The sequence below is a fragment of the Diabrotica undecimpunctata genome, chromosome 4 (assembly GCF_040954645.1).
Source record: "Diabrotica undecimpunctata isolate CICGRU chromosome 4, icDiaUnde3, whole genome shotgun sequence".
Taxonomy (NCBI): domain Eukaryota; kingdom Metazoa; phylum Arthropoda; class Insecta; order Coleoptera; family Chrysomelidae; genus Diabrotica; species Diabrotica undecimpunctata.
Genome location: NC_092806.1, coordinates 116246158 through 116259905, shown reverse-complemented (window position 1 = coordinate 116259905; position 13748 = coordinate 116246158). Strand labels below are relative to the sequence as shown.

General features: G+C 32.9%; 1 protein-coding gene across 1 annotated transcript in view; it reads right to left on the bottom strand.

Annotated features, from left to right (window-relative positions):
• NAT1 (N-acetyltransferase 1) overlaps positions 1-10297 on the bottom strand; it is a 32532-nt gene extending 22235 nt beyond the window's left edge. Inside the window, exons 1-2 of the mRNA XM_072530056.1 lie at positions 10098-10297; positions 4013-4264 (exon numbers count right to left, since the gene is read on the bottom strand). Of these exons, the coding sequence (XP_072386157.1) occupies positions 4013-4114 (102 nt within the window). The 5' untranslated portion in view covers positions 4115-4264; positions 10098-10297. The remainder of the gene's footprint in view (positions 1-4012; positions 4265-10097) is intronic.
• Between the last annotated feature and the right edge of the window lie 3451 nt (positions 10298-13748).

Here is a 13748-nt window from a genome sequence, read left to right as displayed (position 1 = left end):
AATAACTAAACCACACTGAACGTATATGGGCTCTAGTGAAAGGTTCTGCAGCAATGAAAAATACGACAGAAAATCAGAGATCTGCAGAAATATTTTGAATAAGCACTTATAGAAATCAATTCATAAGAGTAAGGTTAATCAGAGCTTTTACAGTGTGAAAAAGCAAATAAAAAAAACTTGGATCAAATGCAACAACCATCGTTAAAATGAACCACAAGACAAGTTAAATTAATACGAATATAGACACGAAGTAAAAAAAATTGCGTAAATTATCACCTGTAATTGAAAACTTAACTAACTTCTAAATTGAATAGAATCGTTGAGTAATGGAGATCAACACAGCTAAATCGAATTGGATATGCAATGTATGTGATGTGTTTTCTGCCAAATTAGTACTATTTAGCATTCAAAAACAAACACACCAAGCTATTTGTGTTGCATATTTGTCCCCCCAACCTGACATTAAATCTCAGGCCAGGTCTACTAATATGCTACTACAACAAAGGTAAAAATATACTGTAAGTGCTAATGCTAAGCTAATATATAAGTGACTCTGTATATGCAAAATACAAGAATAGTAAAGTGCTCGGCAATGTGACATATGGACTGTTTCAATCAAGTCAAAAAGTGTTGCAATTTACCACAAGTAATTTTTAATGTAAATATGTTGACAAAGACCTTTTACCTAAATATTAACTTGATTTATTAATACGATTATTTGTTTATTTGATTTAATAATATACAGTAGGGCTTCGCCCTACTGTATATTATTTAGTCTGGCACTGTATATTTAGTCTGGCAATGGGATTCGCGTGCTGGTGTACGTCCGTGAGCCAACCTGTTGTCAGTCTTTTGTTTATCGCCTTTCGTGTTGGTACAGTGTCAATTTAGTGTGCTCGCTAACATCATGGCGTCGCCTCGTAAACATTCAACATTACCCATAAAAGATAAATTGCGGGTTATATAAATGTTAGATAAAGGTGACAGATACCCTATCATTGCTAGGAGGTTTGGTATAGGCAGGTCAACTGTGGACCACATAAAGACAAACAAGCCTAACAGAACGTGGTCCCGGTACGAAAAACACTGAAGAAATTAGAAAATCCCGTTTTAGAAGATGCTTGGTTTACGTGGTTTTTTGTTTTTCATTCGGCAGATTACAAACTCCAATGGCCGCTGAAAAACTATACAATGATGAATCCGCTATCTGACCATGCCAACTAAAATTACAGAAAGTTATTAAATAAAAAAAATTAACAGCGGAACAAGTGTACAATGCTGGCAAATCTGATTTTTACTGACGATCAGTGCCCGATCAAACTTTAGCCTATGCCAATGAGAAGTCGAAGGAAAATGATGAAAATGAGAATGACATTCATGCCTTGTGCAAATGCGGCTGGAACCCATAAACTTCATTTGCTTGTTGTCATAAAATCAATAAACCCACGGGTATCTAAATCAACACGTCTTCGTGTTTGTTATCATGTTCAAAAAATGCTTGGGTTACGAAAGACTTATTTCTTGAGTGGTTTAAAACGGAATTTGTTCCCGCGGTCCGTCATCTTTTGTTTTGTCTTTTAATTTGCTTCCACGGACACTTTTATTATTAGATAATTGTCCTGGGCATCCATCAGCAGATAAGCTTATTTCTGAAGACAGCAACATTTTTACAGTGTTCCTGCCAGTCACGGCCTGTATACAATCAATGGATCAGAACGCTATAAAAAATGTGAAGTTACATTACCGCAAATCACTTTTGGTTAACTGCCTTGTATTATGTTCTGGCAACCTCATCGACACATTAAAATCGATATCTTTAAAAGGACACTGTTTTTTTTTGGCTAATTGCTGGGCAGATTTTAAGGCATCTATAATTAACAAATCATGGAAGAATTTGCACCCTGAATTTCTCACTGATAATGATGAACCAGAAGATGATGTTCCCTTAGCCCAGATTTTTAACAGGTTGAAGGGACCTAATGATCCTCAAATAAGTGAAGCAGAAGCTCAAAAATGAACTGCTGGTAGTGCCGAAAGTGAGATACACAGATAAGCGTTAACTGATGAGGAGATTAAGCGAGCGGCTATGTATGAGAACGATGAGCAAGATGAGGACAATTACGTTGAAGTTCTCGCATCCGAAAGGGTTGGTAGTTAAGAGACAGAAGGAGCTTTCAACATAGGTTTTGAAATAAAGTGCGCAAATTATAAACAGAAAAGCATTACAAACTTTTTTAATGATTTATTTGAACTCACTGGTTTTCTTACATGGTTGTAAGATAATTTAAAAATTTATTAAGAAAACTAAGGTTAAACACATGTTTTATTACCATTAAATATGGCATACTATAACCACTACTGTAGGCCCTACTGTATATATATATATATATATATATATATATATATATATATATATATATATATATATATATATATATATATATATATATGACGGCGCAAAATTTTAAGTTTTAAAAACAATTAGTTTGGTTTTTACAGCCGTCAAAAGCAAGCAAATTTTGTGTTTTCGGAGAAATAGAAAAAGTCGAGTATCGTTCGGTGATTAAGTTCCTCCATAAAAAGGGTAAAACGAATGGGCAAATCAAAGCCGACCTGGACGAAGTTTATAGTGAGGTTGCACCTTCGTTAGCAACAGTAAAATTTTGGAAAGCTGAATTTGTACGTGGTCGTACGAGTGTTTTTGATGATGAGCGTCCCGGGAGGCCAAATGAAATCACCACGCCCGAAATGATCCAACAAAGTCCATGACATGATTATGGCAGATCGTCGAATTAAGCTCCGCGAGTTAATAGAGGTCCTAAACATTTCCTACGAACGCGTAGACAACATCATTCACCCATCGTTTGGACATGAAAAAGCTATCCGCATTATGAGTAGCAAAAACCTGGGTGCATTATTACACACCGGAAACCAAAGAACAGTCGAAATAGTGGCGCAAACGCGGGGAATGGCCGCCGAAGAAGGCAAAGAGTGCACATTCGACCGGCAAAGTGATGGCGACTGTTTTCTGGGATCTGAAGGGCATCATCCACATCGACTAGTTGGAAAAAGTAAAAACAATCAATGGTGAGTACTACGCAGCATTATTGGATCGATTCGATGCCGAATTGCGTCGAAAACGCCCCGGTTTGGAACGCAAAAAGTGCTCTTTCACCAAGACAATGCACCGGCTCACCGATCGGCCGTCGCCATGGCAAAATTACACGAATTGGGCTATGAATTGGTTGAACACCCACCGTATTCCCCAGATCTTACCGCCAGCGATTTTTTCCTGTTTCCAAACCTAAAAAAATGGCTCGGAGGACGCCGTTTCGCAACAAATGATGAAATCGTCGCTGAAACTTTGGCTTATTTATAAGAGCTCGAGCAAAAGTACTATTCGGATGGGATAAAAAAATGGGAACATCGTCTTACAAGTGTATCGAGCTAAAAGGGGACTATGTTGAGAAATAAATCGATTTAATTCCAAAAAACTTGTTTTTTCTATCAAAGGCTAGTTTTACATCAATCCACCCTCGTATATATACCGCCGCTAATGATTGATATTATGCGACGTATTAGAGATCGAAAATCGGCCAATTTTATGCTTGACTGAGATCGTAAAAACTATACCTAAGATTATTATAAGTGTAAATAAGTCATTAGTATTATTTACAGTATAGGCAAAGGGAGTCCAAGGTCTTTCTTCTTTTTAGTATGCGCTCCAACATCTTTTATTTCAGGCTCGTATGCGATAACGACAAACTTAATAAATCACAGATAAATATTAGGGCATATATAAATGTATAGGACTAGTCTGAACTAGAAATAGAGTTCAGTAGAACTGAACTCTATTTCTCAAGAACCACCTCAAAAACATTTGGTAGCTAAGGATAATAGTTTTTGTAAACAAGAAAAGCTAGAGGAGCTTGTGCTTTGCCGATGCGAGTTGCTTTTTATATAAACCCTATAATTAAACATTATTGTAAGGATATTTCTAGTTATTTCTTACCTTGCACTTATTAAGTAAAAGAACTCTAAAGGAAGTGGGCTGATCGGGGGATTCGAAATTAGGTGCCTCTTCTGACAGTCGCTTGCACAACTGCGCATACATAGACGAGTATTTCGGTTCGTCGAGGGCCTTCTCGAATATGAGAAAAATGACACCCTTCAAGATAACGTTGGATTGTAGTTCGATGCGCAATAAATCATCGCTCAGCTTCTTGAATTTCTCTGGGGTGAGTTTATTAAGAATGCCGCGAACCTGTAAAAAACAATATATTATTACCTAATTACAAAAATATATTTTTAACCGTGTTTCTTTGCCGGTTCTTGATTTTTATTTTATTTTATTGATAACAGCATCAACCACTTTGGGTTATTAGCTGTACTATAGTTAATACATACTTAAATCTAAACAGTATTTTTAATTAATTTTTAGGTTCACAATTAGGTAAGAATGTCATATTTTACAATTAATAGGTTTTACAAAACATTAATAGTTACAGTTTTTTTTAAAACATTAATATCTTTCAAGTAATTAAACATTTGTAAATTGACAATGCTCCTAAGACTGCTTTTATATTGTTAGGTAGTGAGTGTTTTTGTCTTTCACTAATATATTTAGAACACTCTATTAAGATATTTATGTGTACATTAATATCGCCGTTACATAAGTCACAAATAGGGCGATTTGATTTGGAGATTAGGTAGCTTTGAGTCTGCTATGACCTATACATAAACGAGTTAGGTTAACAAACAGCTGGCAATTTAAATTTAACTAGCAACAAGATTCGGTTGAGGGCTTTACGATGTGTAGAGTTTATTGTGAAAGATTCCATTCTTTTTCCATTCATTTGTCACTTTTTCTTTAAGGAACAATTTCTAGTCGGAAACAGATACTAACTTCAATAACACTGAAGAGGTACCTACTGCTTATTGCCTCCCTGGCATGAAAACATGAAAATCTGCTTGTTCATTTCCTTGAAGTCCAATATGTGATGGAACCCATATAAAGCGTACTTGCTGCCTCGCGTTGTTTGGCAAATGTAATTGTTCTTTTATTAAAATACCTATGGGATTACTTGTATATAACTGTTCTATCGCATGAAATACACTGGGAGAGTCGGTAATTATGACAGAATTTGGAATTTTTTGGGTACGTATATAAATGAGTGCTTGCAGAATTGAGTATAGTTCTCCAGAGTAAATACTGCAACTGGAAGATAATTTAAACTGTAATACAATGTTCATAGTTATACTGTTAGGCTGATCCCACACCAACAGTTTTGGATGAATCTGTATAGATATGACAATGATCTGGGATTCTTGATTGTTTGTTTTAATAAATACTAATATTCCAGTGTCTTACCTAAAATTATAAACAGGAGCACATAAAAATAGAAAAACATTTACTATTTAATAAAAGTACGGAAATTGTGATATTTTTTCACATACATATATAAATATATATTGTAAACGAGCTCCCAATATGAGATTGCTGCAAATTTATGTTTACTTGCATATAATATCTTTGCCGTTGTCGTTAGGTGTAACTGGCTGATTAAATAATGTTAAACGCCAAAATGTTGTCACATAGATTTTTTCTTGCACATGATAAACATATAATACACGCTTAATGTTTTTTTTAACAATTCTAATATATAATTTAAATCAAAATGAACTTTTTAATAGTGTTAAAATATTTTTACTGAAGAGCGACGTGTTATCCATCACAGAGACTATTAAAAGTCAAATAACGGGCGAAAACGTATGTTACTTGAATATAGAAAGAGAACTGATTTAAATTAACCCATTAATCCCCACTGTTGCGTAAACGAAGCATGTTTATTTTTCAATGAAATTAAAATAAGATAAAATAAATGAGTAAAACAAAAGAGTGCCTTATAGTAAAGAAGAAAGTGATATTCTATCAGCATAAGGCATATATCCACAAATATGCAATTGCAATGGCCAAAATTCATGAATTGGGTATTGAGCTGCCAATCGCTCTTTCCCAAATTTAACTTTAAATTTGCAAAATGGTTTGGCCATCCAGTTTCTCGAGAACTTACATATATCCATCGACGAAGGAATTTCTAATTTGGAATATCGTTGTAATAACTGTGTAAACTATGAGACTATATTATTATTAAAAAATAAAAGTTTAATATTCGAAACATCATTGTATTTGTCAATACTTTTATCAACAATGTCTCAACTGGACATGCACAAAGATATAATAAATACTCGATTTATAGATTTGAAAAAACCTCCTGATAAGAACAACATAAAAACTAAGTATCCATAAAATAAATATGGCACGTGGAGAATTAAATCTACATTAAAATAATAATTAAAATCGTATGTCACCATTATATGTAGTTAAAAATGAACGAACAGTAAAAACACAAAGCAGTAAGTAGTTTCCCAAAGTACATATCCTTGAAACAAGAGATAACGTCAATGAACAGTAAAATGCTGGCGGAATTTGACACTATCACCATTAAACAAAACTACAGAAAAATAACACATACACAGATTTATTCCCAACTAGATACCTATTTGATAAATGCAGATATTTCAGATAATATTAATGTGATGTTTTTAAAAAAATCTCGTAAAATATTTTTTCTCTAAATCTCTATTGTTGTATAGTCTCAAGTCTTCATGAGCCGCTATCAGCCTGAGACTATTTGCCAGTTATTCAGCTCGTGAAACACATTAAAGTAACTTTGTGTGCCAGGGCATAAAGAAATGGCTTGTAACAAAATTGCTAATAATATTGCAAAAAAGGTGCTAGTATTCATTTAATAGGGTCAGAAACCTACGTTATTACAGAAAGCCCCACCATTTAAGATGCCCGAAAATATGAAAAGGAAATTGGTTGAGCCTACTGGGAAAATATTCCAAACCAATGACAAATAAAAAAAATTATTATAACCTCCTGCTCACTCTATGGGCTACCTAATGAAACGATGTAATCACAGGGATTTCCCTCGGAGAGCGGTGAGAACTTTTAGTAGAGGAATTCTTCATGCTCGGTCATTGTCGTGTGGATTTAGTATGATATTCAAGTCTCTGGACTTCTTGTGCATATTTTTATTGACATTTAAATTAATTGATGTTGATGGTTTGTTGTATTTATGTCTTCCCTCCTTAGATTTCGTATGAATATTCAAGCCTCCGAAGACATGATTCCACCTAGACATGATTCCACTTCCTCGTATTTTCGTTCCCATGTTTGGTTTTAATTCTACGATTTATTTGTTTTCTTATCACTATTCTTCTAAAAATTCTTAATTGCTTTTACCGACTACTTCTTGGTAGTTAAATGAATGTATACGCTCGCTGCTTTACCTTTTTCTGTTATTCGAGCTGTAAATAATATGTTCTTACCTGTTCCCTTAATATGTTCCCAAGACTGCATATGCAGCTCCCTTAGCGATTCTAATATGTGGGTGTTACAGGCCTAACATATTTCTTTCTTAATACTACTCTGTACATATTTCTTTCTCGCAAAAAAGGTTGAGTTTGTTAAATGTGTTCTAAAGTAAGCTATCAATTTTTTATTACCTCTGACTCTTTCATATATAAGAAAAAATTATTTACGTAACATCTCTGGTAGCGATCCTTCACTATAAAGCAAACAATTTGAACCGACCCTTTCACACCTACATATAAAATCAGACGATTTGTATATATTATTTACACAATATCTAAACCGACAATCGAGGAGCCAACTAATTTAGGTTAAAATTTCTTTTATGGTTATAAATAAATAATGTAACCCACACACCTGTATTTTTGATCATTCTATTTTCACTAAAAGGTTTTTTAATAGTCGATCATTCTCGTCTTATGCTGGAGGAAAGGGATACTCACAACAGTGGATATAAAGCATATTTGTGCGGTGGTTTATATATGCACTATTAAGTCTCGTCTAGTCTGTTTTGATTGATTTGATTAGATATAGATTTTTTAATTGAATATGATCGATAATTAATACTGAACGTTTAGATAAAGGTCAATACAGCTAAATCAAATTGGATATTTGTATGTGATGTGTTTTCTACCAAATTAGTACTATTTAGCATTCAAAAACAAACACATCAAGTTATTTGTGTTGCATATTTGTCCCCCCAACCTGACATTTAATCTCAGACCAGGTCTACTAATATGCTACTACAACAAAGGTAGATATATACTAATATGATATTACTACTAGTACTAGTATTTTGTAATGTAAATATTTTGACAAATACCTTTTACCGAAATATAAATATCAACATCTTTATCAACGTCTGTTTTGCCTTGCAATTCTGAGAAGACACAGATTAAAGCAGAAATTTGAACTTGATTTCAAAAATTAATTTACGGATTTATTTATCAGATGTCGCTATTGCGTCCAGATCGAAGCCATTTTATAGTTGCTTCTAATATGACAGGAAAGATTATTTTCACGTTCAGAGCGGTTGTGAATAGCCGCTCCGAAGATCCCGTTTAGGGTGAAATACGTATAAGCGGACACACAAACGCACTGTACGTGAAATCAAATCTAAACTGTCTTTTCTTTTTATTCCGATTTACTCTTTATGAGTACGAGAAACCAATTTTTAACGATTTTTGCTTAGTTGAGGAGATATGTTGTGGAATGCAATTTTAGATTCCCCATATCTCTAATAACATCTTTATCAACGTCTGTTTTGCCTTGCAATTCTTAGAAGGCACAGATTAAAGTAGAAATCTGAACTTGGTATCGAAAATTAGTTTACGGATTTATTTATCAGATGTCGCTATTGCGTCCAGATCGAAGCCATTTTATAGTTGCTTCTAATATGACAGGAAAGATTATTTTCACGTTCAGAGCGGTTGTGAATAGCCGCTCCGAAGATCCCTTTTAGGGTGAAACACGTATAAGCGGATACACAAACGCACTGTACGTGAAATCAAATCTTAACTGTCTTTTCTTTTTAAAAAATACACTTCGTACAGTGGAAGCTGTAGCTCAGTGTTCATTTTTAACGGGAGTATCCGTGTCGACGATTGCGCAAGCTCCAAAAGTACATTGTTGTGGTCGAAAAAAAAAGTGGAACAGTTCATGCTATATTTTCTGTATTTTAAAAACTTAAATAATATATTTAAAATTAAATAATTTTATTATTTATTTATTTTTTATATTATAAACACAATCAATGCATTATTATGTTTGCTCCAAATGGCACCTGTTGACGTATTAACAAAGCATAGGTTGTTTACTTATGAAAAACCTGTCAAATGTAGACCGAATATTAATAATAAAATATAAATAAATATCATTTGATAGTAAATTTAATTATTATATAAACTAAAAAATTATTAAAAATAATTATTGTATTTATATGAAATTATTTTAAAACGAGAATTATTATAAAAATTTAAACAAATTATTCAATGTTTTTATTAATCGGATGACATTTATGACTTTTACGTTTGATTAAATTTTGACAATCGTTACGAATCAAATCTTTTAGTGACAGATATTCTTTTGAAACTATGTTCAATTTGAAACGACCCTTTCACACCTGCATATAAAAATCAGAATTGTGTTTGTATATTATTTACACAATATCTGAACCAACAAAATCTAGGGAGGGGTCAGTTAATTTATATGAAGAAATAATTTAAACCACACACCGGTATTTTTTATCGTTCTATTTTTACTAAAATGTTTTCTCCTACACACTATCAGAATAATAAGAAATATCTAGCGGTTCTCAATTTTTTTGACATTTTGGCCGTGATGACTACACGTAATATTCTATGGATTTTTTGAAGTATCAATGTAAACAATGCTTTTCCCGATATTCATCCTATAATCCAGAATATTTGATAACCCGGTATATTTCAAGTAAGTTTACGTGCACAAGAAAAAAGAAACTGAGAAAGGCGTAATACATTTTACTCTCACTAGAAGTATTAGGAAATATATACTAAGGAATCTTTAATTTGGCTCTCGCATATACATATTTTATCCCACGAATTGTTAATCTAATAAATGAATGCATTCACCTACAACTTAGTGTTTACGAAGTGACAACACATGAACAGTGACTTACTTTGCGGAAAACCAGGTCATTACGTGATTCTGGCGTAAGAGCATCTTGATGTCTCAGTGTAGAAGGTGGGACCCAGCGTCGCTTGGTGGAAGGAGCGTTGTCCTTCACCGAAACACGAGCTTGTGGCCCCGTCTGCCTGGGGCTCTCCGTTGTGGTGGATAAACTTGCTCTCAGTTGAAGATCTCCTTTTTCTCGCACACTATATTTTTCCTATTTCCAGTTCTCTGTGCTGAAACAACAGAAGAAAAGATGTTACAAATATTTATATACATTTTCATTTTATCTTTAAACAATAGCATTTCTGTACCATTATAAATGTTTAACAGTTTTTAAAAGAGAACATTTCTATGGTGTTGATGTCAATCTTGAGTATTGTAATACGCACTATAAGAAGTAGTAAATCTGGATGTGGTTTTAAGCATCATGGAATTATAATTTTAAAAAATTGTATTAAATTATGAATATTTTGATCGTAAAAATAAATTTGAATAACGAAAAAAATACGACTTTTATAGTCCCTTTAAAATTGCTATATTGTTAGTACTAATTATTATAAAAATTTGATATAAAAATTATTACCATATTTATATTTTTACCCACGCGACCCTAATTTAAAAAATAAATGAAAATCGATTGAACAAAAGCAAAGATATTAAAAAATCTTAAGCGCGCCGCAATTACGAACTCTCGATTTCAGTTTTCAAAAGACGGAAACTTAGCTCCCCCCATCACCCCCAATCAGCTACTTTTCGTCCGCCAAGTAAAACTTTAAAATTTGTTTATCGAAAGTTCATGGAAAAAAATGTAAATTTCTCAAAGATTGACCTTGTAGCATAAATTGTTTACCTGTAAATCAGGGCAAACTTAACTCTATATTTGAAATTCAAGGATTTTAACTTTTTTTAATGAAACGTCCTTCCACGAAATTTCTTTATGTCAATTTTAAATTTTGTTTAATGTTCAATCAAAAATATTAACAATAAGTTTTTAAAACTTCTTCTGACTTATTTAATTATAAGGCATATAAAATAATATTTAACTTATAACATGACCCAAAAAACAGTTTCAGAAACACTTTCAAAGTAGGTTTTTGAAAGCTTGCTTCCAATAGAATCAATTTCATAGAAAAAACTAGCCAGTTTTCTACGCAACAAAGTTTTGAACATTTTCGAATTTTCCGGAATAAGCTGGATTGCAAAAACAGTAAAAAGAATATTGTTCTGAAGCAATTTTCTTGTGTCATTTTAAAGTAATTACTATTTTAATGGGAATAAGCCACAATTAAAGGTTAAAATACGTTTATTGGCGTTTCAATTTCCATTTCGGAAATCGTTCTCAAAACACAAACATTAATATTTGTATTCAATGTAGTGTCACGTCAAAAAATCAAACCAGCCAGCAGAATTACGAAGTATGTCTATTTAATACTCTTGGCGACCAATTTCTTTCCTATGCGACCGCGAATAGTTGGATTACAAGCTACAAAAGAAGTCAATTTTCCAAAGCGGCAATCAATGGAATGAAGACACTCTGGTTCTACAAGGCGTAAGAAATTTCGTAAGTTTTTAGGATTGCCTTTCTGTATAAGAGTAAAACAATAACTAAGAATTACTATTCGACGTTACTGACCCCTCTACGAACAAAAATTGTGGACAGAAGACGCAGAAAGTTGTCCAAACGTATTTTGTTTTCCCAGGACGTTACCCCTACCCACAAATCGCATGTTGCCATGTAAGAAACTAGTGATTTAGAGTTCGACTTACTCGAACATCTCCCTTATTCACCAGATTTGACACTGTCCACGACTTTCCTCAACTGAAAACAAGTCTAAGACTCACCCCCAGCTGTAAAGCCAGTCAAGAAGAAGAAAAAGAGAGAGATTATAGAAGTTATGAGACCTGATATGCAGAGCAATATAATTTTTTTTAAAGATCTAGAGGCATTGCAGGTTTGTTGTAATAAATATATCCAATTATGCGGAGAATATGTTGAATAATAATAAAACACCATAACTTTCAAATTTTGTTTGTTTCTAGAGTAGGCTTTAACATTTTCAATATATCGACCAGATAACACAACTCCATTAACATAATTTGATTCACGAAATTGGTTTTCCTGTCAGGAAAGCCTTAAACTAGTTAAGTAATTTAAATAAATGGTATAACTACTACTAGTTAGTAGTTTAAATAAATGTTATGACTACTAGAACAAGTCCTTGCTATAACTCACGAAATACCTGTAACCCATCAACAAAACCCTAGATTTGAGCAGAACACATTTTGGGAACCGCTGCTGTAGAATAAGCACGCTTAAAATTGAAATGATTAGCACAGATACTTTATTGAACGTCTACACTCAATAAATAACTAATTTTGACAAAGTAGGCCAGAACTTGGTTTAATCCAATTACATAAATGTCTCACCTCATCAAGCTAATCCGTTCATGCATTAATAAAATTAATATGTAGTTTGTTTTTACTACTAGATGGTTAAATACTAAAAATAGGTATATGATTCCAAGTAAACTTTATAGGCGCATCATTATTGATTTGTTAGAAAAGAGCTTTTAGAAAAAGAGAAAACTAAACAAAGGAAACATTAAAGAATAATAAATTATACTAACGAGCCACCGAAAAAATTGAAGTTAAGTAGGTTATGAATTTTACATTTAAATGTCGAGGGTTGGCATTTCAACCATTTTTAAGATAGTAAATATCAGTACGTGACATGTATGCCATTATCTAGTCAAAAACATTGTTTATAAACAGATTATTTTCAAATTTTACTCCAGTCGTCAGACAAAAATGCTACTGAACCTCTAAAAATCATACGAACAAGCTAAATTTTGCTGAGAATGTTAATTTTGTGACCCCAAAAAATTTGCAAAAAGTTTACCTCTCAAACCCTCCTCGTAAGGGGGAAACGGAAAAAATTTACCAAGAATCTGTATGCTGTAGAAAAATATTTTAAATAAAAAATGTAGCTTAGGTAATTTTAAACAAACATTTATATTAACATTTTTTATGTAGAATGAACCGTTCTCTCAGAAACAACGCTTGAAGCAACCCTTAAAGAAAACTTCTAAGGTCAAAACTTTTTTTTAATTAAATAGCTTTTTTTAATAAGGCAAAAGGCTTATTGTTTTACATATCGATTCTAAAGATGGTTTATGGAAAACGGACTGCTTTTGTTTGAATCCGAACAAATGGGGACTACCACGAAGACATGAATTCCAACCTTTTTAAGAAAATAGAAAAAAATACCAACCAGTGCTATGCGAAAAGCAGATTGGTTGCGATAAAATAATATATTTACTGACGACAAGGTCAAAGCCGAATTATTCAAGTTAGTAAAAAATCATCCTACAGAAGAAAAGTATGTGGTAGATGAAATTATTGAGTTATCAGGGAGAAGAGTCCTTCGATTGCCACCTTTCCACAGTGAGTTATGTTAACCTCAAGGTAATATGAGCACAAGTGAAAGTGAAATTGAAAGAAAAAATATATCGAATAAATCTTACCGTCAAGCTTGTACATAGTAATACATCCAAGAATTATATTTTATTGTGAAGCAGCCGGTAGAACCTCTGATTATTAATTTAGGAAAGTGACGACAAATCTTGATCCGAGTACACCGATAGTAATTAAGTTA